The sequence below is a fragment of the Podarcis filfolensis genome (assembly GCF_964270895.1).
Source record: "Podarcis filfolensis genome assembly, chromosome: 3".
NCBI classification, from domain to species: domain Eukaryota; kingdom Metazoa; phylum Chordata; class Lepidosauria; order Squamata; family Lacertidae; genus Podarcis; species Podarcis filfolensis.
Genome location: NC_139606.1, coordinates 7,952,975 through 7,980,291, shown reverse-complemented (window position 1 = coordinate 7,980,291; position 27,317 = coordinate 7,952,975). Strand labels below are relative to the sequence as shown.

At 45.6% G+C, this 27,317-nt stretch overlaps 1 protein-coding gene and 1 long non-coding RNA gene across 8 annotated transcripts in view; one reads left to right on the top strand and one right to left on the bottom strand.

The window, feature by feature from the left end:
• WDFY2 (WD repeat and FYVE domain containing 2) overlaps positions 1-27,317 on the bottom strand; it is a 99,521-nt gene that overhangs the window by 34,603 nt on the left and 37,601 nt on the right. The window contains exon 2 of one of the 2 annotated variants that reach the window (XM_083606663.1): positions 26,567-26,634. Coding sequence is in view for 1 of the 2 variants with exons in the window: in XM_083606662.1 (XP_083462788.1) it covers positions 10,331-10,473 (143 nt within the window). In the remaining variant the exon portion in view is untranslated. Of the gene's footprint in view, positions 1-10,330; positions 10,578-26,566; positions 26,635-27,317 lie in introns of those variants that run through there. The other variant, XM_083606662.1, reaches the window with a different exon arrangement.
• LOC310759507 lies at positions 10,848-22,856 on the top strand. Of its 6 annotated transcripts, none has more exons than XR_014546344.1 (4): positions 10,848-11,110; positions 18,678-18,813; positions 20,358-21,222; positions 22,676-22,856. It is a non-coding gene; the product is annotated as an uncharacterized lncRNA (long non-coding RNA). The 6 variants fall into 6 exon arrangements; XR_014546345.1 differs by lacking the exon at positions 18,678-18,813 and adding an exon at positions 15,867-15,934 and having other exon boundaries at positions 10,849-11,110; XR_014546346.1 differs by lacking the exon at positions 10,848-11,110 and adding an exon at positions 17,844-18,575.

Below are 27,317 nucleotides of genomic sequence, written 5' to 3'. Positions count from 1 at the left end.
CAGCAGCACAATGAACACTTTCACCTGCCCCAGCTGCAACAAAACATGTCTCTCCCGTGTCTGTCTCTAAAGCCACAGCAGGTGTTGTAACCCCAGATGCAGAGTCTTCCATTGTCTCCCGAGACAGACGGATGCCAACAACCACCATAGACACTACACTGCCATCTGGTTCCAAGGGAGCTCAGTCAGTCCTGCCAAGTCAACAGCAGGAACCACTGCTCTTTCCTAGCTCTTCCCTGTGTCTACATAATGGGTGGTAAGCCTCCAGCCCTCAGGCCCATTTCATACAGGCAGCAAGAAGGGGGGAAGCAAAGAAGGGCAGTGGAGGTTTAGGATCAGAGTGTTCCTTCTCCTAGATGGGCTACCTTTCCTCGCCTTCTTGAACAGTGGACGCACTATTAGTCTCCTCCGCTCAATCCGCCAGAGCCTTTCTTTGCGTGCAAGGGAAGTTCCTAATGCACAGAGGGTTTGAGACCCACCAGATACCCCATTATGTGGATTATGCCAGCTATATTATCAAATTTAGTTTAACAACTTTTTCAGATTTCTCACAAAGCCTCCCACGTTTTGGCACTGACCTCCTGCTTAGCACAGCACAATGACTTTTCTACAACCTAAGCATTCAGGAAACAGATGCCACCATGGAGCAATCTTCCAGGCTGCCTACCAGTTAACTCTGAAAAGGAAGCAAATTGTGATTTGGAAAAAAGCTAAGACACAACTAAAGGTAATCAAGTTGTACTCAGAGTAAACCCACTGAAATAAACACACCGGTAAGTAAGTTAGAGCCTTTAATTTCAATGGGTCTACTCTGAGTGAAATCACCCAATGTTTGGAATTTGTCCTGAGCCTGGCCACATCAGTCTTTCACATACCCACGGATAATCATGAAAGGGATCTATGATAAATGGAGAAAGTTTGTTATGCACCTTGAGATATTTGTATAGGCTGGATTACAAATCTATTTTAAAAATCCTCTGGGATTACTGAAATTTAAGAATGAAACACCAATAGATCAATTTCCAAAGAAAACAGGGCAATTTTTATTAACTTATTAAGCATGTGAACACATATACCGTTTTTTCCGTGTTTTAAGATGAGGTTGTTTTTTTTTTAAATTAAATAACAATGCTTAAAATTTGGGGTCGCCTTATACACGGGTAGTGCTGAGATGGGACATGCGATTGGTGGCTGCCGCAAGCTCCAGGAGATTGTCATCGGCATTTGGTGGGGTGAATGGTGGCTGCGGCAAGGTCTGCTGCGGCAATCAGACGTGCGATTGTCGGCTGCTGGTGGTGAGCGGTCAGATGATTATTGGCTTCGTGGATGCATATGATTGGCATTGGTGGTCAGGCGGGTGAGCAATTGTTGGCAATCCTTCCCCAAAAAAGCTCAACAACTCTTGGGCAATCCCCCCTAGAAAAAGCAATCTTTGTGCAATCTTCCCTCATTTCCTCTATTTTGAGTCCCAAAAAATAGGGGTCGTGTTATACACGGGGAAGGGGGGTGTTATACATGGAAAAATATGGTACTTTGAATAACTGGACTGTAGGAAAACAAATGAGAGCTAAGTACAACCTCAAGATGCAAAGAAAAGATACCAAACAATATTGGTAAGAAAGGACTGAAGGATCTAAGCTCCTGATTCCCAACAGGTCCACTTTTGCCAAATTACCGTAGTTTCAGAAAGTCATACTGTGTTCTTAAAAAGGCATACAGCAGAACAAACTTGAGTTGTATCTGGAACAGATTTCCTCTCATGCAAAGTTACTACTTCTTTACCCTGTAGTACCCATGAACCCCCAAATCTGCTATGGGTGATTGGTAGAACCTGTAGAACAAGTTGGAGGTGCAGAACAGTTTGTTCATCTATGCCAGGCATGTCCAAAAAAGCTCAATGATAATGATCACTGCAAGATCGCGGTCTCTTGGGAGTTGGACGCGCCTGATCTAGGCTGATGAAGAGACTTCAAACGCAATCCTGGCACCTGGGCACCTTCAGCTGGTCGCAAGTGGCCAACAGCAAAATGCGCATGGCAAATTTTGAATGTTGGCTATGATCAAAATTCGAATCACATCAAAGAAGGGATTCAAAATCTTATCTTAACAGGGCACATGAGATGGCTCATTAGCAGGCAACATTTCATCAGTATTACCAAATCTGACACTTTTATAATATGCTTTCATCTTTCATTAAGAGATTATATGAGTTTTAAAATATTTATCTCCGTTAGCTACCAACCGATCAAAGGGAAATTTGAATGTGATTTATAAAATTACCAACTTGCTTTTTAAAATGACCATTGCTAACAAGGCCAAAAAAACCCTTATTTATAAAATAATCGCCAACTTGGGAATTCTTATCAACAAAGATGGGAACTAGGCCAGTTAGTCCAATGAACCTAATTTTTTTTCTATAGCTGTGGTTTCCAAACCGCAGTCTGCAAAATTCATTCAGGTGGTCTTTTGCATTTCTATAAAAAAGACAATTAAAAACCATACAGCACCTAGCACAGTGCATTACCCTTGCTACAGCAGGCGGAAAAACCCTTTTAAAGGAGGGAAATACAGCTTAACAAGTCTTCTCATTCAGATTGGTTGTAATTTTTGTACTAAAGGATGTTATCATAATTCAGAGTGTTTACAACATCTTGTTAGTCTGATAGTGTGCAAAGTGTTTAAGATAGTAGTTTTATGATTCTTTGATTCCATACTTGGGAACCAGCTTAGGGTAGCTTTGGTAGGTTATGTACCTATGAAACAACCTGCCCAAACCAGGTGCCCTCCAGATTTTTTGGACTACAAGTCTCTTCAGTCCCAAACAACCTTTGTAGGCCAAAACACCTGAAAGGGCATCAGGCTGGGGAGGCTCAAATGCCAGAGTTTAACAGTATCTTCATTCGGTCTAACAGAAAAGTCACAAACATTTTGCAAGCTTTTAGAACTCTTCGTTTGGCAAGATGTTACACTAAGTAGGAAACCATGGGGTGAAAAACAAAGCTTAGAAAATTGAGGTGATTTTAATCTGTTTTAGTATTTTAACTTTTGTATGTTCTGAAGTATGGTTGTGATTTTTTCTTGATTTTCTTGTTTTAAATTTTTGTAAACCGCTTTGATTTTTATTTAACAACCAGACTTTGTATAAATGTTATGAAACAGTAAAGAAGAAAATAATAATAATAATAATGTAACAATAATAATAATGTAGAAAAATTAGGCTAGATATTGTAACCATGAAGTCAGACAAAATGAAGACCGCAGGCTGAGGCACCCATCCTGTCTTGCCTGTGCTTCTTAGATCATATTTTGGCTCATAAAAGGATTTAATTCTACACTGGGCACAGAAATATCGCCTCATAGCTATAGACCTATTCAGTTCCACGCAGCTCTGGAGAAAGAGTGATTACGGAGATCATTTTGTTACTGAAAACACTGATTGTTCTATGCATTTTTGGTTTACGTCAGCATAATACTGTCAACAGTTGAATACAAATCTGTTCTTTCACTGATACATTCTAGAAGGGAAAAAACTACTGGTAATAAGAAGAGTCTTGCTAATTTTTTTTAAAAAAGAAACCAGGAACTAAATTGAAATAATATAATGCCTTTACAAAATCTGTTCCATAGGTGGAGAATCAAGACAGTTTTAGAAAACCAAATCACCAGATGATGTTGAAGTTACAGTCCTTTATTTGCACAAACATTTTTTTAAAAAGCTTTATCAGAAAACCTATGAAAGAACTAAAGAACTTGAACCCGCAAAATAAGCTTTGTTCTATTCCATATCTATTATCTCCTTTACTGGGGTGTGTCTACGATAGCTTTCTCTAATCAAACTGCCATACTTGGGTAATGCTAATAAATGTAATGAACCCAGGTTTGGACAACAGGACAAACCAAGTATTTTGGTTTGTTGCTTGCAGAGACAGTGGATGTGGGGACTTCTGAGCAAGTTAAGTTAAACATTAACCATGGTTTATTGACATGTGGTTCAAGATGTCACACACCCGAGAACTGACAAAACAAACTGTATGACTCTGCTTTGGTTGTTTTATTCTGCAAGTAATGCTGAAGGAAGAATAGTAAGGCATTCATTACCCCTAAGTTTAGCAAAGTTCCGCAATACAAACAGGGCTACTTAAGGTCATTAAAGACGGCCCTAAAATTTTCACAAACTTGAAAATGATCAAATATTAGATTATATGCCTATAACCCAGGGCCAGCAACCATATGCACCTAAATCGAAGTGACAAAGCCTTCCTATTCAAGGCCAAGGACCATCACTGGAGTCCTCCTGACCTAGTTAAGGCATCAGATTTTACTTCAGCTATATTCACAAGCAGCACCAAAGCGCAAAATACCGTATTTTTCGCCCCATAGGACGCACTGGCCCATAGGACGCACCTAGGTGTGTTTTTTTGGGGGGGATAAAGAAAGAAAAAATATTTCCCCCCCAGGTGCGGGGCTGGGGCGGGGGAAGCCCGAGCTTCCCCCGACCCCAGCCCCCAGAACAGGCTGCTATCCGCAAGCCATGGGAGAGCTGCGCAAAGTCACGCAGCTCTCCCACGGCTAGCGGAGCGCTGCACGAAGCCCAAAGCTTGGGGCGTGCTGAGCTCAGCGCGCCCCAAGCTTCTGGGTGCCGGCAAGCTCTCCGCTAGCCGTGGGAGAGTTGCGTCTCCCATGGCTAGCGGATAGCTTCCTGAAGCCTGCACTCGCCCCATAGGACGCACACACATTTCCCCTTCATTTTTGGAGGGGGAAAAGTGCGTCCTATAGGGCGAAAAATACAGTGCATTTCTGTAAATAGAGAAGCTGAATAGCAGTATTCACTGCAACTGTAACCAAGACTAGGAAGAAGCATGTAGCAAGCTGCTTCCATTCTCATGTAAGCCAAGGACGGCCAATGTACTGTACAGGCAGGGGGGGGTCTGTGTGCAGGCACCCTTGAACAAAAGCAGGAGGGGCCATATTGCTCCTCAGCTCATCAGAAAAGCCATGTAATAAACGTGGATCTGAGTGACTTTCTCTCATGCTATGTTGCTACTCAATTCCTGATTCAGCAGTCTCATGGCAAGGCCACTCCCCAATGCAGAGAACAATTCACATGTGCTGGGATGTGCACCAAAATGGACTAGATTGAGGGATGCTTATCAAAAAGGTGAAACACTATTGCACTATTGCCCCTCAGGACAGAGTTAGGACAGGCAACACAGTGTCTCCTTTTCATAGTTTCAACCTTGTATAAATTTGGGCCTTGGGTATCTTATTAGCCTAGCAAAAAAATAAATAAATCATTTCAAGGAAGATGCTTTAGAATCACGTGATTCTTGAGTAGTAAAGACTCATCAAGCCCACATTCTTTGTAATTAAAATACACACACCCAGCGACAAATCCAAACATGACTGCTCAGCTGTGCAAAAAGCAGTCATCATGATATGGCATCTTGTTACTTAACCACCCGAAAGCAAGGCTTTGAATTAACATTATGAAAACAGAGCAGAATGCTCTCACTGGACGGGGTTTCCTGAATCTGCAAATCTAAGAACCGACTGCCCAAAAGGCAGAACAGCTGCTGTACTACAAAGCTGAGACCCAAACTAACCCCTGATCTGTCAGAGAAAGGTGCATTATTTTCAACCTTTGTGCATTAGGAAGGTAGTGTGTGAAGTGTCAAAGACATGGGTAGGTAAACTAAGGCCCAGGGGCTGGATCCGGCCCAATCACCTTCTAAATCCGGCCCACGGACGGTCCAAGAATCAGCGTGTTTTTACATGAGTAGTATGTGTCCTTTTATTTAAAATGCATCTCTGGGTTATTTGTGAGGCATAGGAATTCGTTCATCCCCCCCCCAATACAGTGGTGCCCCGCAAGACGAACGCCTCGCAAGACGAAAAACCCGCTAGACGAAAGGGTTTTCCGTTTTTCGATGCGCTTCGCAAGACGAATTTCCCTATGGGCTTCCTTCGCAAGACGAAAGCCCATAGGGAAATCTCCAGGACAGCGGGGAAGCGCAGCGCGTCTTCCCCACTGTCCTCGGACCTCCTCCGAAGGCTGGCGGTGGGGCAGAGAGACCTCCTCCCGCCGCCAGCCTTCGGAAGGCTCCTCCGAAGGCTGGCGGTGGGGCGGAGAGACCTCCTCCCGCCGCCAACCTTCGGAAGGCTCCTCCGAAGGCTGGCGGTGGGGCGGAGAGACCTTCTCCCCGCGCCAGCCTTCGGATGGCTGTCCTGAAGACTTGCGGTGGGAAGAGGGTTTTCCTTCCCACCGCCAACATTCAGAATGCTGTTCTGAATGTTGGCGGTGGGGAGGAAAAACCCTCCTCCCACCGCAAGCCCCGGGAACAGAGGAGAAGCGCTGCGCGCCTTCCCCTCTGTTCCCGGACCTGTCCTGAAGGCTGGCGGTGGGGAGAAAAGCCCTTCTCCGCACCGCGAGCCTGGCAAGCGGTCTCCATAGGAACGCATTAATTGATTTTCAATGCATTCCTATGGGAAACCGTGCTCCACAAGACAAAAAACTCGCAAGAAGAAAAAACTTGCGGAACGAATTAATTTCGTCTTGCGAGGCACCACTGTATATAGTCCGGCCCCCCACAAGGACTGAGGGACAGTGGACCAGCCCCCTGCTGAAAAAGTTTGCTGATCCCTGGTCTAAGAGATCCTGTACCTCAAAGAAACAACACCCCAAGGGAGTTTGTGAACTTCTACACTACAAAGCCTGTCTTAACTACAGACATCATGAAATATTAAAGCATTAATGCAATGACACAAAACCTAGCACATGCCATTTGCAACTGAGCTTTTACATCTGTAACCACTGCTGAAAACTACCTACACATTTTTTTGAAATATTGTGCTTGTAGACCCAAAATATATTAGCCTGAGTAAGTGGTGCGTTTTTTTCAATTCACAAAACACCTCTGTGGCTAATACAGATTAAAGCTAAAATGAGGTTGGTTTTTGACAGACTGGGGTAATAGACTAAAATAAGAAAGCCAACCACAAGAATGAATTATTTTTCAGCAACCTTTCCAAATGAAAAGTTATATTTTAATGTCTCAAATAGCAGACTGCTTAGGGAGGTAATTTATAGATGCCTTTTGGAAAGTAACTAAATACCTGAGAAGATAACAATGTTAACACCACAATAATGATAGCACCTCCAGAATGTGTTCAGCAATTGTCACATCACCAGTCACTGGACTGCCCAAATATTTAATGATAACACAACTCAAGCACATTGGTGCACTGAAAAAAGTGATATGCAAATAGAAACTATGTCTATATTTTTTTTAATTAAAGGGGGGTACTAACTATATTGTATTACACTTCTGATGGAAAAGCTGTTATTATCTAACAGCTGAGTGAGCACAGTTGCTAGAATACTCTCAGTTCAACTTCTAGTCTGAAAAAGAATTTTGTCGTTTTGTCTAAGGTTAAAACACCACACAGGCCCTAGGGAGAGGCAGAGCTTTATGGGGAAGCTGGGGACTAGAAAGAGATCACAGGAGATAGTAAAATGAAGGGGTGGAGAGGCCAGAGGCAAGGTGGCCGGTGGAAGAATGCAGCAAGGCAATGGACTGAAAAAAGAGGAACCCGTGAGAAGAGCTGGAAAGTGAGACTTGAGGAAAAGCACAGAACGGACAGAGAAACAGCAGAAGAAGGCTCCAGCGAGACAAGGAACTTTGGAGAACATGACAAGCTGCATTGCACCATACCACAGACAACATTTCAAGTTGCAATCTCCAAGTTTCCACTTAGCTGACACATACATTTATCCTATCAGCAAAAAAAATAGGATGTATAACAGAGTTCTTAAGAAGCAATGACTGCTGGAGCTGGAGAAGAAAGTGCAAATGGGACCAAACCTCACAGAGAATAGCAGGCTTTGCAAGCGCCTGTCTCATCAACATTGCAAGCAGATGCATGAAAGTACAATTTGTCATCTCCTACTTATTTTAAAAGAACACTGTTGGAAGAGGGCTGTTTTAAGTAGAGAATGAAGAGGAAACGCCCCCCACTCTCTATATCCTTCTTCTGCACTAACAGATTCCTCCCTCTCGAGCTATTTCCAGTTTGTTTCCATACTCTACCCTCACAAGCACGGGTTCAGCACTGCACAGAGGGAGAAGCAGTTGGGGCTAGATAGGAATGGAGAAGTGGCAGGCAGAGAAAGGCTAAAACAGCCCTCACACTGCAGCTTTTTCCTAAACTGGCTCATCTCAATCAGCTTTATTCCCCATTCATTTTAAAGGCGATCAGGGCCTTGTTATGTATCCACATGCAATGGTAACTTGACCCTGACAAAACTACAACAACAAACAGTTATGCAGGAAAGGAAGTTTGCCTGTTGTGGCTTCTCCTGAGACTGCAGTACTCAGCAACCTAGGAAGAGCAATGCAGGCCCTCAGACAATGTGCAAAGGTGGTGAGATTAAATGTCACGTATTGATTTGAACCAGCCAGCCAACTGCTTGGCTGCAGGTTTCCAGGCAGAGTATTATTGCTGTGCTAGAAGACAAGATACGCAAGCAGGTAAACCAATACGGTACCATTTTTTGCTTCTGTGTTGCACCTCTGAGGAGAACTTGAAAGCCTTTCAACTTTCCTGGGAGTCCGTATTAAAAATACCCAAGAAAGGAAGAGCTCAGTCAAGAACAGAATCCAAATGGATCTTCTCAATTTTGCACCCCCTTCGCTTGGCGCTCTTTGCAGGGCAAAGAACCACCTGAACCACCAGAAATCTGCAGCTGCCCACCACATACCAAGCTACCTTTTATGGAGTCCCCAGCAGCAATGGCTCTCCAGGGATGGAGACGGGAGCTTGGCCCACACTCAACGCCAGGTGCTGAACCTGAGGCCCTCTGCATGGAAAGCCCTCTCCATCCACAGAGCCTGGTTTACATTGGCCCCCACCAACAGTGCAGGACCAGGGGCTGCAAAAATTGTGCCTCTCCCCTCTTGCTCAGAGTAGTTAAGAACCCACCTGCCCAAAGGACCAGCACAGTTGCAATGGGGGCAGCAGAGCAACGCTTGAGAACGGAGTGCGAGAGGCAAGGGGCGTCCCAAATGGTAGTGTCTCCTCGGGGGAAGAATCCAGCCGCTGGTGGGGGCCGTTAATGCAGAACAGACCCGACTCTTATGGCCGGGGGGCGGGGAGTCACTGGCAGAGAGCCAAAGGGGACCCAAAGCAAACATCACATCCGGTATACCTGAAGGAGCGTCTCCACCCCCATCGTTCAGCCCGGACACTGAGATCCAGTGCCGAGGGCCTTCTGGCGGTTCCCTCATTGCGAGAAGTGAGGTTACAGGGAACCAGGCAGAGGGCCTTCTCGGTAGTGGCGCCCGCCCTGTGGAACACCCTCCTTTCAGATGTGAAGGAAATAGGCAACTATCTTATTTTTAAAAGACATCTGAAGGCAGCCCTGTTTAGGGAAGTTTTTCATATTTAATGCTGTATTGTTTTTAACACTCGATTGGGAGCCGCCCAGAGTGGCTGGGGAAACTCAGCCAGATGGGCGGGATATAAATAATAAATTATTGTTATTCCTTGACATCAGATGGGAGGGCATTCCACAGGGTGGGCACCACTACACAGAAGACCCTCTGCCTGGTTCCCTGTAACCCAGGGGTCAGCAAGGTTTATCTTGCCTGTGCCGGATCGGTCTCACGGAGATCCCTCCATGGGCCGGATCACGCATGTGCGTGAGCATGCGCACCTGTGGTTTTCAGCACCATGGAAGCGAGTTCCTGCACCGCGCTGTGCCAGTTTAGCGCAGCGCGCAAGTGGGCACCTCATTTCGGAGGTGGCTCATGGGCCTCCGTGGCTGCTTCCGGCCCATGGGCCTTAGGTTGCTGACCCCTCAGCAGATGGGCGGGGTATAAATAATAAAAATAATAACTGTCCATGGTTTTTTGGGGGGGCATTATTATTATTATCCATGGTTTCTTGGGGGGCGTTATTATTATTACTGTATTGTCCATGGTCTTTCAGGGGGGCATTATTATTATTATTATCCATGGTTTCTCGGCGGGGAGGGCATTATTATTATTGTCCATGGTCTTTGGAGGGGGGCATTATTATTATTATCCATGGTCTCTCGGGAGGGAATAATAATAATAATAATAATTATTATTATTATTATTATTATCATCATCATCATCATCCATGGTCTCTGGGGGGGCTTTGCTGACCCCTCTCCTTGCCAAGGGAGCCTCGGGGCGCCTCTGCGTGGCCCCGACAGCCATCCCACCCCAGGCCGAGGCGCCTCTGGAACGGGCTGCCTCATGAAGCGCTGCCGCCCCGGCCCGCCGCCCTGCGCCAAGTCCCCGCTGACCTGTCCTCCGAGACGCTGAGGAAGCCGTCCTCCTTGGGCACCAGCGCCGCCATGGTCACGGCGTGGTCCGGAGAGCCCTCCACCTGGCCGAGCAGCAGCGGCCGGCGACGGAGCGGCGACGAGGGAAGCGCCGGCGCCGCCATAGGGGGACCGAGGGGCGGAGAGAGCCCAGCCGGATTCCTCCCTCAGGTGCAGCCGCTTGGGAAACCGGGAGCCGGCCTTGGCCGACCACGCCGCGCATGCGCGCTGCCACGGAGGAGGCGGCCGCAGAGGGGAGGGGCGGCGCCCAAGGGAGGCGGGGCGAAGGGCTTTCCAACGCCACCACCGGCTCCCGAGCGCACGTTCGGAGTCCGTTGCTCCCGCTTAAAGAATACCGGGCGCTGCTGCTGCTGGGGATTGTAGCTCCTCCCCTCTTCGTCCGCGTTCTCCGTCGCAGCGCGCATGCGTGGTCGGGCCGGCCGGCTGGTGGTTCCCGAAGAAGCAGCCGCATCTGCGGGAGGATCAGGATTGGCTCTGTCAGCCCTTTGGTTCCCCTATGGCAGTGATGGCCAAACTTGGCCCTCCAGCTGCTATGGGACTACAACTCCCATCATCCCTAGCGAGCAGGACCAGTGGGTAAGGATGATGGGAATTGTAGTCCCAAAACAGCTGGCGGTCCCTATGGCGTCCCCGGCGCTTCCCTCATCCCCGCTCCTGCTGGGCCAGCTGGAGTCCGGCTCTCCGGACCCCGCCGTGAGTGACCCGGGAGGCTCTGGGGCTTCCTCGGCGTCTCGGAGGAAGGTGAGCCGGAGGGACGGGGCGCAGGCAGGGCGTCAGAGGCAGCGCTTCCTGAGGCAGCCCGTTCCAGGGGCGCCTCCTCGGTCGGAGGAGGGGGGCTCCCTTGGCCAGGAAAGCTGGGATCAGCATCGCCCCCCCCCTCCCGGAGACGGAGAGACCATGGGAAGACACTCAAAATGTTGGCTTTGGGCCCCCTTGGGCTCTCTCCCCGCACCCCCCCCCAGCCAGAGGGGTCGGGTCTCTTCTGCTGCGCCCCCCCCCCGGCTGTTGTAACGGCCCCCACCAACGGCTGGATTCTTCCCCATCCTTCAGCGCTGCTTTGGTGCCTCCCTTGCAGCTGCAGATTTTGGGGTTCATGGGAGCTACAGGGGAAAGAAGCAGCAACTTTGCGTGAGAGGAAGTCTGTTCTGGATACAACTCTCAGGTTCTTCTGATGTATGTCTTTTTAAGAACACAGTATGACCTTCCTAGACAGCATCTTAAAAAGCAGAGACATCACCTTGCCAACAAAGGTCCGTATAGTCAAAGCTATGGTTTTCCCTGTAGTGATGTATGGAAGTGAGAGCTGGACCATAAAGAAGGCTGATCGCCGAAGAATTGATGTTTTTGAATTATGGTGTTGGAGGAGACTCTTGAGAGTCCCATGGATTGCAAGAAGATCAGACCTCTCCATTCTGAAGGAAATCAGCCCTGAGTGCTCACTGGAAGGACAGATCGTGAAGCTGAGGCTCCAATACTTTGGCCACCTCATGAGAAGAGAAGAGTCCCTGGAAAAGACCCTGATGTTTGGAAAGATGGAGGGCACAAGGAGAAGGGGACGACAGAGGACAAGATGGTTGGATAGTGTTCTCAAAGCTACCAGCATGCGTTTGACCAAACTGCGGGAGACAGTGGAAGACAGGAGTGCTTGGCATGCTCTGGTCCAGGGGGTCACAAAGAGTCGGACACGACTAAACGACTAAACAACATGAAAGTGGCAAAAGTGATTCCCTACTGAGAATCAGGAGCTTTGATCCTGCCTGGGATATCAGTCCTTCCTTCCCAGTACAGTGGTACCTCGGGTTACAGACGCTTCAGGTTACAGACTCCGCTAACCCAGAAATAGTACCTTAGATTAAGAACTTTGCTTCAGGATGAGAACAGAAATCGTGCTCCGGCGCGGCAGCCGCAGGAGGCCCCATTAGCTAAAGTGGTGCTTCAGGTTAAGAACAGTTTCAGGTTAAGAACGGACCTCCAGAACAAATTAAGTACTTAACCCGAGGTACCACTGTACAGGGGAAAGAAGCAGTAACTTTGTGTGAGAGGATGTCTGTTCTGGATACAACTCTAAGGTTCTTCAAATGTATGTCTTTTTAAGAACATAGTACAGTATGACATTCTGAAACTGGCAAAAGTGATTCCCTATTGAGATCAGGAGCTTTAATCCTGCCTGGGATATCAATCCTTCCTTCCGAATATCGTTTGGTATATTTTCTCTGCACCTTGAAGTTGTACTCAGCTCTAATTTATTTTCTTAAAGGTAAAAGGACCCCTGACCATTAGGTCCACGCATGGCCCACTCTGGAGTTACGGCGCTCATCTCACTTTATTGGCCAAGGGAGCTGGCGTACAGCTTCCGGGTCATGTGGCCAGCATGATTAAGCCGCTTCTGGTGAACCAGAGCAGCGCATGGAAATGCCGTTTACCTTCCCGCCGGAGCGGTACCTATTTATCTACTTGCACTTTGACGTGCTTTCGAACTGCTAGGTTGGCAGGAGCAGGGACGAGCAACGGGAGCTGAACCGCTGACCTTCAGATTGGCAAGTCCTAGGCTCTATGGTTTAACCCACAGCGCCACCTGCATCCCCTAAAAATACATTAAAACATCAGTAAACATCAGTAATTAAAAACTTCCCTAAACAGGGCTGCCCACATACCGAGCAAGCCTTGCCCAGATAGAAAGTTGTTGTTGTTTAGTCATTTAGTCGTGTCCGACTCTTTGTGACCCTGTGGACCAGAGCACGCCAGGCACCCCTGTCTTCCACTGCCTCCCACAGTTTGGTCAAACTCATGCTGGTAGCTCCGAGAACACTGTCCAACCATCTCGTCCTCTGTCGTCCCCTTCTCCTTGTGCCTTCCATCTTTCCCAACATCAGGGTCTTTTCCAGGGAGTCTTCTGTTCTCCTGAGGTGGCCAAAGTTGTGGAGCCTCAGCTTCAGGATCTGTCCTTCCAGTGAGCACTCAGGGTTGATTTCTTTCAGAATGGAGAGGTTTGATCTTCTTGCAGTCCATGGGACTCTCAAGAGCGTCTCCAGCACCATAATTCAAAAACATCAATTCTTTGGCGATCAGCCTTTTTTATGGAATGTGGGCTTGGGAGAGGCTATCATTGTTTGAGATTCTGCCCTGCCATGTGACAGGGCAAAATATTCCTGACACAGTGCCTTCCAGCTCTACAGTTCTCTGATTGTAAGTACACATTTGTTGCATGCATGTGTTCTGCTTTTTAGATGCTCATGTAAAACACTTTGCATGGGCACACCTAAAAAAATCTACAATAAGGCAACCAGAGAACTGCTTTTTTGCTTCAAAACAGGGTCTGATAATATTGACTATGTGCCTTCAAGTATCTTGCATTTCAAGGTCTCTGGTCCTGTGTTTATGTATCGGTGATGAAAAACACGAGTCATTTTCACACACGTAATACCTGTGTGTTAAATAATGATTTGCAGTGTATACAAAAAAAACCAGTCACAATGAGCTAATCTGCTGGGAAGGCCATAGATACATATAACTCCAGTGAACGTAAAAGGTGTGTGTCATTTGTTTAAACCATAATGTGTACATGTTTTATGAGTATGAGTAAACAAGGTGATAATCTTGCATCCTTTCACATCTTCGATTCCTTCCTTGGCAACAATGCCACTGTCAGGGAATCAGGAGCAGGAGCACTAGGGAGAGAGGATTGGGAGAGCGAAGGGGAAGAATCCGAGGGCAGCGTAGGGGAGTATGACAGTGGCCCGAGAGATTCCATGAGCTTCTCCAGCGAATCAGAAGATTCCCAGAAGGGGGCGCCAATGGTCAGGGCAAGGGGGGTCCCAGGGGGGACGCACCAGAAACAAGGAGCCAGAGGGGAACCCCAAAGCAGCAGTGGAGGATCGGGACCAGTTTCCCCACCAGAGCGTAGTGGGGGGGAGGAGTTACATGTGTCAGGAGCAGTGTCTCCTCCAGAGAGGGAGTCAGGGCTGACCACGCCTCCAACGGAGGGGAGGTCAGTTGCAGCTAGCCCCCCCCCCCCCGATGGGGGAAGCAGTGACAGCAGCAGTGGAACGGTCAGGAGGAAAGCTGCTGGCTGGGCGCGCGCGCCAAGTTCAAATGTGCAGGCGCGCGGAACAGCAGGAGACCCGGATGGGGAACCAGCTCCTAAAGCCCGCCAGAGGGAGGGAGAAGGCTCAGGGGAATCAGAGGGAGAAGAGGCTAGAAAGGGCGGAACCCCGGCGGGCAGGCGGACCCAGAGGAGGAAGGAGCAGCGGAGAAGGTGGAGCAAGGCTAGAATCTTAAATTGGTGTCAAGGGGGAGGAGACTCAGACGGAGCATCAGTGGTCTGACACTTTAGACGTGGGGCTGCGCGCTGCGGCTCTGGAAGTGAAACTGAACTTCAATAAAGACTTTTATACTTAACAACGAAGCAGCGTTGGTCCTTTGTGAGCTGGGACCTAGGGTAGCTCTGACAGCCACAGATACCTCCATAGAATAATAATAATAATAATAATAATAATAATAATAATAATAATAAATTTTATTTATATCCCGCCCTCCCCAGCCAAAGCTGGGCTCAGGGCGGCTAACAACAATCAAAATAATCCAACATTCTAAAAACATTCATTATAAAATTAATTAAAATCAAATTAAAATCAAATTGATGGCAACCATTAAGCAAAATTCTGTGCAGATTGCCAGAGGAGGGGGTCAGGCTGCGCCCTGACCAAAGGCCTGGTGGAACAGCTCTGTCTTGCAGGCCCTGCGGAAAGATGTCAGGTCCCGCAGGGCCCTAGTCTCTTGTGACAGAGCGTTCCACCAGATTGGAGCCACGGCCGAGAAAGCCCTGGCTCTAGTTGAGGCCAGCCTAACCTCTCTGTGGCCTGGGATCTTCAGGATGTTTTTATTTGCAGACCGTAAATTTCTCTGTGGGGCATACCAGGAGAGGCGGTCCCGTAGGTACGAGGGTCCTAGGCCATATAGGGCTTTAAAGGTTAAAACCAGCACCTTAAACCTGATCCTGTACTCCACCGGGAGCCAGTGCAGCTGGTATAGTACCGGGTGAATGTGATCCCATGGCGAGGACCCCATAAGGAGTCTCGCCGCGGCATTCTGCACCCGCTGGAGTTTCTGGGTCAGTCTCAAGGGCAGCCCCACGTAGAGCGAGTTACAATAATCCAGTCTGGAGGTGACCGTCGCATGGATCACAGTGGCTAGGTCAGGGCGAGAGAGATAAGGGGCCAACTGCTTAGCTTGGCGGAGATGAAAAAATGCCGCCTTTGTTATAGCTGTAATCTGTGCCTCCATAGAGAGGGAGATATCGAAGATTACACCCAAACTCTTAACGGACGATGCTGGCACTAACTGCACCCCCGCAAGAGATGGGAGTTGCCCCCTCAATGCTATATCACTCCGTCCCAGCCAGAGGACCTCTGTCTTCGAAGGATTTAACTTCATATGTTTCATATTTCCTCCCTACCAATGATGGGGAAATGCTACAGATGCTTCCTCTCTTTTACAGAACTGCTCGTGTGTGGCTGAAGAGAGATAGTGGTCAGTAATGGCCTGGCATATACCATCCACTGCCCTGTAAGTATTTCAATGCTTGGTCCATTTTAATTCTCAGTTTTCAGCACCACTCCTCATTTTGTCTTCATCACCGCTCCCAGCAATAATTAGCTGTTTGGAGCACAGTGTGGACCTTCCACAATTCTGATGGCACTTAAATACGTTGAACTTCTTAAAACAAAGGATTTTGGTGTTTGACAAATATAACCAATGTGACACCAGTGTTCTTGGACTCCACTTTTATCTGTCCCCATTGACTCTGCTAGCTGAGGCTGATGGGGGCTGTTGTTTAGCAACATCTGGAGGGCATCCTATAGGCCACCCTGGCCTATGATGTTCCTATAGCATAGAATATCCTTCCTTTTTGAGATCCCCAAAGACATGAAAAAGAAAACATTGATTGGAAAAAAAACAAACTTAAATTTGTGTACTACTTAAACCTTAATATTTGCGCATGTGTGTTAACCCAGAAACAAGAAGGCTGTCTGCGAGTCTAGATAATGGTACATTCTCAGTAAGTACACATGGAAGTTTCCAAAAACGCTGTTAAGAGTTGGAGAAAGTACAAGCTCTTCAGCTTCCATTCTCGCCAGCTCATTTATTGTGAGCTGCAGTCTTCTTGCTCATCTGTTGCCATCCTTCCTGTTACACAGATCTGAGGACCAGTAATGTGGGTTTTCTGGAAATTTTTCCTATGCAGATTAGGGCAATTTACATAGGATAATTTACACCATAAAACTTGCTGATGACCTAGATGAGGGGTGGGAAGCCTTCGGCAATCCAGATGTTGCCAAAATACTTCTGCCATCAACCCTAGCCAGCTTGGCTAAATAGGAACATCTGGTGGGCCAGAGGTTCCCCACCCCTGCCCTAGAGAGTGATCTAATTTAGTGTGTCTGCTTAACTAGCTGAATGGTGTGTGCACTCACCGTTTCCACTGCTGGGTTTTTAATCCTTGATCAACAGACATCCAGAATGCCTATGTATCCTGTTCTAAAATCCTACTGTTTTGATATGGTTTCTCAAATGGATTGGAGTCCTTAAGCCTCTAGTCAAGGTGTGAACACCAGTTGCATAAGGCAAAGACATCCCTGACCTGTCCTCTGGTGCATGCACAAACAGAAACACTAAGGAAACCATGCTGATGTCAACAGCTAGTGGGAAAGAGCTGTGAAACACACTGGGGTGGGTGGAGAACCTTGACTGAGCTCTAAGACATTAAGGTTTAAACATCCTAATACTTCGGGGGTAACCAATGTGGTGTCCTCCAGATGTTAGTGCAGAAAAAATACCCATCGTCCCTGACCATTGACCATGTTGGCTGGGACTGGTGGGAGTTGTGTAGCCCAGCAAGATGTGGTGGCCATTGTTTCACAACTTCCAGAGGTGTCTACTGGATAATGCGTATGGCATTTTTAATGATGTGTGAAATTACACTCCTCTCTTCTTCTCCCTCAACGTTCCACACATATTTTTGAAATCTTTCTTGATGTATCACACAATCATGGCATTGTTCTTAGAGCTCCCGCAACACGTGGCAAACTTAGTGTGTCTATTTATTTATACAGTACTTTTGGCTGCATAATTCTAAGCACCATATCATGGGTTCCCTGGTGGTCTCCCATCTGGGCACCTCAGCAGACCTGCCAAGTGTCCCTATTTTCAAGGGACAGTCCCAGATTTACAGAAGCCATCCCGGTTTCTGATTTGACCCCAGAATGACCCTCTTTTCCTTAAAGGTAAAGGGACCCCTGACCATTAGGTCCAGTCGCGGATGACTCTGGGGTTGCGGCGCTCATCTCGCTTTATTGGCCAAGGGAGCCGCGTACAGCTTCTGGGTCATGTGACCAGCATGACAATGCCGCTTCTGCATGGAAACACTGTTTACCTTCCCACCGGAGCGGTACCTGTTTATCTATTTGCACTTTGGCGTGCTTTCGAACTGCTAGGTTGGCAGGAGCTTGGACCAAGCAACAGGAGCTCACCCCGTCACGGGGATTCGAACTGCCAACCTTCTGATCGGCAAGCCCTAGGCTATGTGGTTTTGACCTTAGGACATTCCTATTTTTACTGGAGAAATGTTGGAGCATATGGAGTTATGTGACCCCTGAGCCCAGGAGATAAGTAACTATACAACCTTTAGAAGACATCTGAAGACAGCCCTGTATAGGGAAGGGTTTTTTTCAATGTTTAATGCTTTATTATGTTTTCGTATATGTTGGAAACTTTCCAGAGTGGCTGGGGCAACCCAGTCAGAACAACAACAACAACAACAACAACAACAACAAAAACAACAATAATAATGGAATAGGACATTTCTATTTTCATGGGAGAAATGTTGGAGGGTATAAGACAGGTATAGGAGACAGCTAGTGCTCAGTAGGTGCAGGAACAACTACAGCTGGAATCCAAATAGGCACATTTTGCATATTTATCAAAAGTGGAAAATGGAAGAAAAGTCATATGAGAAAACTTAGTAGTGTCACTTAATAGGAGCAGTGCTTGTGGCTGCTGGTTTTCTCAGGGCCCAGGGTTGTTGGGTCACAAGGTTCATTGTGACATCTCCCTCTGCTGGCTCATAGGTCACCAGAGCTCTAGAAGGCCTGGGATCTCCTATGCTTGGATCATTCTGTGATTGCGAGAGAAAGGAGAAGACATGCAAGCAGGATTTCTTTAACATCAAAATTCTTTGATAGAGAATTCATCTTTAGCATAGAGGCGTTAGAGAGCACTAACAGTGAGCCCCATTTCTCTTTTTCTTTAGGCTTTGCAGACTCAGAAAAGTGTTTTCCTGATTGGGAAGAAAGAACAGAATTTCGCCTATCCCAGAGACCTCCCCCTTGCCCACCCCCTCCCCCTCGGCCTCCCCCTCTGGACCCCTCTTTGAGAGGACAAAAAAGGTAAGACCCTTCAGCATATAGATGTTGATTTCAGAATAGGTCGTGGTTCCAAGATGGCGACGGCTTAGCAAGCAGGCTTCGGAGCGCCGCAGATAACAGGACTGTAATTAGCATTGATTGCTACCCAGGGAAGTAATTTTTCCTTTTTTTACTTCTCTACTTTTAAACTTACCAACCTACTGAGATTCTAACAGCACCTTCTTGTCTATGCTATGAGAAACATCTTGGGCAAGTTCTGTGAAGCATCCTGGTCAGGCCGCCAGCTGCTAGCTATTAACCGCCAACTCCCTTGTATACTTTGTTCCTGAAACTCCTGGCAGTCTCCACACGGAGAAGCTCTTAAATTGAACAAACTGAGCACTTTCTATTTTTTCTCTCTTTTTTGGTTGGGGAAACCTGTCATGGTATTCCCGAAGAATGAAGGGGAGGAGCAGAGACAGGCAGAGGAAGGGGGGCAGGAAGTGGTGGTGGAGGAAAGAAGGGAAAGCCAGGAGGAGGGACAGCTCACAGATGTTGGACCAGAGCCTCAACACCGCACAGGAAGTTCTGGCACCGACAGTGAAACAATGCCTGTTCCGTCTGCCAAGGAAAGGAGAGTGTTAAAGAGGGGACAGAGACATCACATGAAAATTCCACGCCTTTTCTGTTGGAGAAGGGGTGGGCATAAGGCACTCCCAGAATCTGAGCCGGAGGATTCGGATGCATGATTGTAACGTGCTGCTTGTACATATGTAAAATAAAGAGTGTATATATGTATCTCTGAGTGAGCAGAGGTATTTCTTGCGGAGAGCATTCACAAGCCATCACAAAACCTCTCCTTGTTTACTCCCCACGGCGACACTATGCCTGCTAGTAAACGCTACAGGGACCCAGAGGATGTAGCTCTCTCACCGGTTCCCAAACAATCTAAAATAGAGGACTTTTTAAACAAATCTGCTTTTATAGTTCCAACAAAAAACCGGGTTTCTCCCCTTGAGGATGATTGTGAGTGTGGGGAGAGTATTCAAGGTGAGAGCGTGGAACTGGATCCAGCAATGGGGCAAGTTGATCCTGTGCCGCTAAGAGAGGAAGGAATAACAAGTAGGGAGAGCACCCAATTAACTCTAATTGCAAGAACGGTTGAGCATATCTTTCAACAAATTAGAGGTATTGCCTCTCAAATAACCCAATTATCCAAAGAGGTCCACAGTTTATCAGTTAATAACAAGCAGGCATTAACAGAACACCATAGTACCAAAGTGAATTGGTGACAAGAAGAGCAGACCCCTAAGCTCGACGTAGAACGTGCAGAGGCTCTTAAAACAAACTCTTCTTATTTAATCTTCCAACCCAAAAAGAACTGCATGACAATTTGTGGAAGGCCAGATCAAACTCCTAACTGGAAATGTGCCCAGCGTTCCAAACGACATTTATCAGACTTACTTGGCGTTGGACTTACAGATTTCAGAATAATATTAGTCCCTAAGGTCTCTGAACTGTCTGAGGCCTATTTTGAGGATCAGAAAAATAAACATATCACATGTGGCTCTTTGTTGTTCCTGTAGGCTCTGCATACCTCCTCCCTTCTTCATGTGGAGAAAGATGGCGGAAGAGCTCCATCATTGGAGGAGCTCAAGAAAGGCCCACGACAACATGAAAGGAATGTCTATTTCCAAGAATATTTTCAGTGTATATAAGAAAGTCTCTCTGCCAGCCTTCTCTTCTTTTCCATTCAGAAGACCTAATCATAGAAGACCTTGAAGAAGACTGTGAGCAGTGGCTCTTACTCCTAGGTAAGTGCAGTTAGGATTTCACCCTTAGTAAATCAGTTTTCAGCCAGTGGTCATTCATTCTACCCCAGCCTTATTTACTTCCCCCTTCTGCTCTATTTTAGCCTTATGGTTATAAACTGGCCATTCATAAATATGGATTGTATGAATCTAAAAAAATGTATGAATATGCAAAAGGTCTGAGGTCTGATATACGTCCCTAAGGTTACTTAGGAAAGGTCTTTCTGTAACTGTCTGAGGCCTATTTTGAGGTTCAGAAAAATAAAAATATCCCATATGGCTCTTTGTGTCCCTGTAGGCTCTGCAAACCTCCTGCCATCCTGATCTGGAGGAAGATGGTGGGAGGAAGAACACTCAGGACAATATGAAGGTATGTCTATTTCCAAGGATATGTTCAGGGTATATAAGAAAGTCCCTAAAACAGTTATAATTGCTAGCCTTCTTTCTTTTGGACAAAAGGGAGCACATTGGCCCAACTGCAGCATTCTCTGGGATACAGCACTCATGGTAAGGCAGCCTTCAGAGAAACAGCTTTTCGGTGAGCAGTGCAGGCTGTTGAGAACTTCGCCTTACAGCTTGGACCCGTCCTGGGGGGGAAAAGCATATAAAAACAAAACAAGTCATACAGGGGGACTTACTTGTGAGTTAACCCCCTTTCATTCCATGCTCTTTACTTCAACGGGCTTTACATGCGCATGCTATACCTTGAAAGTACATTCTTTCCCGCAAAGGATTCTGGGCACTGTAGTTTACTCTTCACAGAGTCGCAATTCCCAGCAACCCTTAGCAAACTGCAGTGCCCAGAATTCTTTAAGAATGTGCCTTGGCAGTTGGACTAGATGACCCTTGAGGTCCCTTCCAACGCTATGATTCTGTGAATGCACATATATTGGTGTGTGCACTTTGGCTCTGTTGAAATCAGTTAGTCACAGCTAGCTACGTCCCATTGATTTATGAAAGTGTGACTAATTTACAGCATAACCCCATATATGTCTACTCAGAAGTAAGCCCTGTTAACTTCAGTGGGGGTTACTCCCAAATAAAGTGGGTACAGGATTGCGGATCCTGCCCCCTAACATAAATCCTGGCTCTCCCCATGAGCAGGAGGTCTGACGGGTGCGATAGATATTTAGGAGGAACACTGCATCAGTTCAAACTATTATTCATTCCCTGAAATGGTCTTCTAACTTCAGTGAGCCTAACTGGACTGCAACTCAGATAAATGAATGGTTTCCCACAAGCACTGGAGGTAAAGAGACAATGCAGAACTTTAGCTCCAGGACTTTGATATGTAAACTAAACAGACTGCAGGGCACCTTCTTTCTGGAACCCAGGTTGATAAGAAGCACATGGGGAGACATTGCAAGAAAAGGGAACAGCTGCTATCACGGTAGGAACATGAGGAGCTGCCTTCTACCAAGTCAGACCATTGTCTGCACTGGTTGGCAGCCCCTTTCCATGGTTTTAGGCAAGATTCTCTCCCACCTGGAGATGTCAGGGGCTGAACCTAGGAGCTTCCGAATGCAAGCAGATGCTGTACTACTGACCTTTCCTTTTTATTATTTGAAATATTTATATAACTAGGTTCTTGGACCATTTACAAGGATAAAAACACATTAAAAATTACATATAATAAATAAGTGTGTGTGTGTGTGTGTGTGTATACACAAACACACACACACACACCCATTCCCCCACCACCTTACCAAATAAATTGATTGTATTTCCCTTTTAACAGCAGGTTAAGAGAATGCCCTATTCAAAATCATTTTCTTCCTTTTATTGTTGTTGTTAATTAAATTTTTATGCCACCCTTAATCCGTAGATCTCAAGACGGTTCCTTGATTAGCTGTTCTTCCTTCTGTTAACCCAGTAATATAAAGTTATATAATTTTTTTGCTAGAAGTGAGGGCTGCTGATGAACATCTTTCCCATTCTCAGTTTTCAAATGTGACTGACTTTCATTAATCACCTCCACATCCCCTCCCCACCCTGTTCTATACAAATAATTAAATTTAAGTTGCATCAGTATGAGCATTTATAAAATGAAGTTGAAGAAACCAATAATAAATTCTTTTCTTTTCTTTTTACAGGTTCAACTGTGTTTATAGGAAGACTTACAAATCCTACAGAGTAAACTTGTCCTATCCATGCTTCCATGTATCTGCATTCCCATAAAATTAAAAAGCATTAATAGGATGTTTTAAGTCTTGTGACTATCAAGAGAAAGTTATGTGAAACTTATGGTTGTAAATAAAAAGATGCTTTTTGCCATTTCTCTGGTGGTTCTCTTCTGTTACAGCAGTTATAGACTTCTGAAAAATGCCTTAGGGCTCTTGCATTCAAATCCTACTTGTGGGTTTCCCACAGGCATTTGGTTGGCTGCATTTGTTCTTGGGAATGGCAAAACTCCTCCTTCTACCTTAGAGATTTATGAGAGGGAAAGACAGCTCTATATAAGTGCACACTTCCGGTTCTGATCAGAAACTTCCAAAAGCAAGTTAAGAATGGTGAGGAAACATGGGAGAAATGTCAATAAATCAGGGGAGGTTTATAATCTCCTATGGGTAGGCAAACTAAGGCCCGGGGGCCGAATCCGGCCCAATCGCCTTCTAAATCCGGCCCACGGACAGTCCGGGAATCAGCGTGTTTTTATATGAGTAGAATATGTCCTTTTATTTAAAATGCATCTCTGGGTTATTTGTGGGGTCTGCCTGTTTTTACATGAGTAGAATGTGTGCTTTTATTTAAAATGCATCTCTGGGTTATTTGTGGGACATAGGAATTCGTTCATTTTTTCTTCTTCAAAATATAGTCCGGCCCCCCACAAGGTCCGAGGGACCGTGGACCGGCCCCCTCCTGAAAAGGTTTGCTGACCCCTGCTCTTTCTGCGTTGCTCTACATTGCACTGTGGTGATATACAGAGTGGTGTTCACTGCAAGAGCCGGCTTCCGCTCTGGTTGCGTGAATGGAATTGTGAAGATTCTTATTTTCAAAAAATGATTTTACATATTCCCTTCCTGCTGCCGCAAGGTTCCTGCATTGGACCAGATGACCCTGGGGTCTCTTCCAATTCTACAGTTCTATGATTCATTGCTGGATCTTCTCGTGTTGCGCCTCCACTTATTGTGATATACAGTGGTACCTCGGGTTACATATGCTTCAGGTTACAGACTCCGCTAACCCAGAAATAGTACCTCGGGTTAAGAACTTTGCTTCAGGATGAGAACAGAAATCGTGTTCCGGCGGCGCGGCAACAGCAGGAGGCCCCATTAGCTAAAGTGGTGCTTCAGGTTAAGAACAGTTTCAGGTTAAGAACGGACCTCCGGAACGAATTAAGTACTTAACCCGAGGTACCACTGTATTTCAGTGGAGTTATACCAGGAATGTTTTCCCCGGGAGGCTAACCTGAGAGCTTCATTATACACGTAAAGCACCAGGTGAAAACATTTCTCTTTGAAGGACTTTGGGAAGGAATGTTCAAAGTCTGAAAGGGAATTACTAGAATATAATGAGAAACTGTTATCAAAAATGTACAAACTATTGTTGGACTGGGAGACGAAAGATGAAGAAGTTAAAGCTGTAATGATACATTGGGCAAAAGTTATAGGTCATAATATTCTGCTTGAATCATAGGAAAAGCTGTGGAAAGAGAATCTAAAGTTCACGGCCTGTAGTTCACGAAAAGGAAATTTTATTAAAATGATGTATCGATGGTATTTGACTCCAGCAAAGCTGCCTAAGATGTATAAAAATTCCTCTAATTTATGCTGGAAATGTAAAGAGAAAGAAGATACCATATTTTTCGCTCTATAGGACACACTTTTCCCCCTCCAAAAATGAAGGGGAAATGTGTGTGCATCCTATGGAGCGAATGCAGGCTTTCGCTGAAGGCTGGAGAGCGAGAGGGGTCGGTGCGCACCGACCCCTCTCGCTCTCCAGGCTTCAGGCAGCTATCCGCAAGCCTTCGGAGCGCGGTGGGAATTTTTTTCCCTTTATTTCCCCCCCTAAAAACTAGGTGCACCTTATGGTCTGGTGCGCCCTCTGGAGTGAAAAATACGGTACATTTTTTCATATGTAGTGGACATGTAAAAAAGTAAAGAGCTTCTGGGAAATGATTTATAATGCAATTTTAAAAATGTTGAAGAATACGTTTGTTAAAAAACCAGAGGCTTTTTTACTAGGAGTAGTAGAAGTACCAAGGAAGCAAAAGAGACTGTTTTTCTATGTGACAAAAGTGGCCAGAATGCTACTTGCCCAGAAGTGGAAAGAAGAGAATGTCCCAACGAAAGAAGAATGGATGACTAAGATGATAGACTATGCTGAAATGGCTAAATTGACCGCAAAGATCAGGCACCAAGATGAGGAAAAATTCAATCAAGAATGGGTAAAGATAATTAATGAAAATTTGGATTAGATATGTATATATGAAAGGGGAAATGTTATTTTGAAAATTAAAAAATAAAATATTAAAAAATGAAAATATCTTCAACCAGGCCTTTGGCTGACCAACATCCTTTGGAATGTATGGTGGGAGGTAGGGGGTTATTGTTTTGTTCTGCTTTGGTTTTTCTTATGCGTTTTGTGTTTTAATATTCTATTTTTATGCTGTTAACTGTCCAGAGATCTTCTAACGAAGGGCAGAATACACCTTTAAATCTCTGTGGTGCAATAGTTCAATGTGTCTGTTAACCAGAAGCCTCGTGGTTCGAGTCCACCCAAGGACAGATGTGGGCAAGATCCCTGCATTGCAAGGGGTTGGACTTGCCCACTGGATAGGAAATATCATTGAATTCACAACTTGGCCTTTTTCATGCTCTTCTGCACAGCTTTGATTATAAACCCCCCAAACACATCCTAGTTCTGTGCTGCCTTGGCTGTGAAACGGCATCCTAGCAACATTATGTTCCGACAAGGTTCTACTTCTGTGGTCTTTATTCTTGTTTCAGTGGATACATGAATATACTCCTGTATATCAGCTCTGACTGCGGTCTTTATTCTTGTTTCAGTGGATGCATGAATATACTCCTGTATATCAGCTCTGACTCTTGCATTATAATTTGATAGCCTGCTTCTTTCAAATGCTAAATATACCCTGATTATAAGTTCAAAATTTCCTTCAGCTCGCTTTTGGAGAACAGTATAATGGTACCTTGGGTTAAGTACTTAATTCGTTCTGGAGGTCCGTTCTTAACCTGAAACTGTTCTTAACCTGAAGCACCACTTTAGCTAATGGAGCCTCCCGTTGCCGCCACAGCATGATTTCTGTTCTCATCCTGAAGCAAAGTTCTTAACCCGAGGTACTATTTCTGGGTTAGCGGCGTCTGTAACCTGAAGTGTCTGTAACCCGAGGTACCACTGTACTTTTTAAAAAAAGCCTGATTAATGTAGTCATTTTAAAGCCTTTGTTGCCTGAAAGAAGCTGATTCTGATCAATGATGACAAATGGTGAAGCTGAGAGAAAATCGATTCTGGTTTTTAAACTAATTTTGGTTCTGCTGCATTTATTTTAATATTGAAACAAAAAATGCCTCTTGCTAACAGTAAGTTGAGCTTTTGATTTTAAGTTTACACACCGTCTGAAAAAGGCACTTCTGTTAAGGTTTAAGTACTACACAAATTTAAGTTTACTTTCTTCCTCGATGTTTTCTTTTTCATGTCTTTGGGATGAATATTCTATGCTATAGGAACATCATAGGCCAGGGTAGCCTATAGGATGCCCTCCAGTTGTTGCTAAACAACAGCCCCCATCAGTCTCAGCCAGCAGAGTCAATGGACACAGACAGAAAGTGGAGTCCAAGAACACTGGTGTCCCATTGGTTATATTTGTCAAACACCAGAATACTTTTGATTTTTAAAGTTCAGCGTATTTAATTGCCATCAGAATTATGGAAGATCCACACTGTGTTCCCAACAGCTAATTATTGGTGGGAGTGGTGCTGAAAATTGAGAATTAAAATGGACTAAAGATGGCAAATACTTACAAGGCAGTGGATGGTATATGCCAGGCCATTACTGACCACTGTCTCTCTTCAGCCACACATGAGCTGTTCTGTAAAAGAAAGGGAGGAACCATCTTTAGCCTTTCCCCATCATTGGTAGATCTCATTCAAAAAATGGACACAAGTGCTAACTGAGGATGTGTCTAACTGGAAGACTTGCCAGCCATTAAGAATTAACCCCAGGAGCTCATTATATTCCTATAATGAATATGGAAAATATGAATATGAATCCAACTGGCACCATTTCTGGACATTTCCATATTGATGCACCATTAGGAGGAGTCAGTACTTCTCTTTTGTGTGTTTACAAGAGTTCTCAACTAGTTGTAGATGCAAAACATAAATGCAGCTGGAGTTCAAAAATATTGTCAGCCAAATAAGTACTGTATCAAGTTGAATACTACTAGGAAATCACTTTCCCCAGAGGGAATACGTATACACATATGTAGGTATGTGTATGTAGATGTACAGACAGACAGTGTGTATATACAGTGGTAACTCGGGTTAAGAACTTAATTCACTCTGGAGGTCTGTTCTTAACCTGAGGTACCACTTTAGCTAATGGGGCCTCCAGCTGCTGCCGCGCCACAATTTCTGTTCTCATCCTGAAGCAAAGTTCTTAACCTGAGGTACTATTTCTGGGTTAGCAGAGTCTATAACCTGAAGCGTCTGTAACCCGAGGTACCACTGTAGTATTTAAAATAAAATGGGCACCATTTACCTAATAAACCAT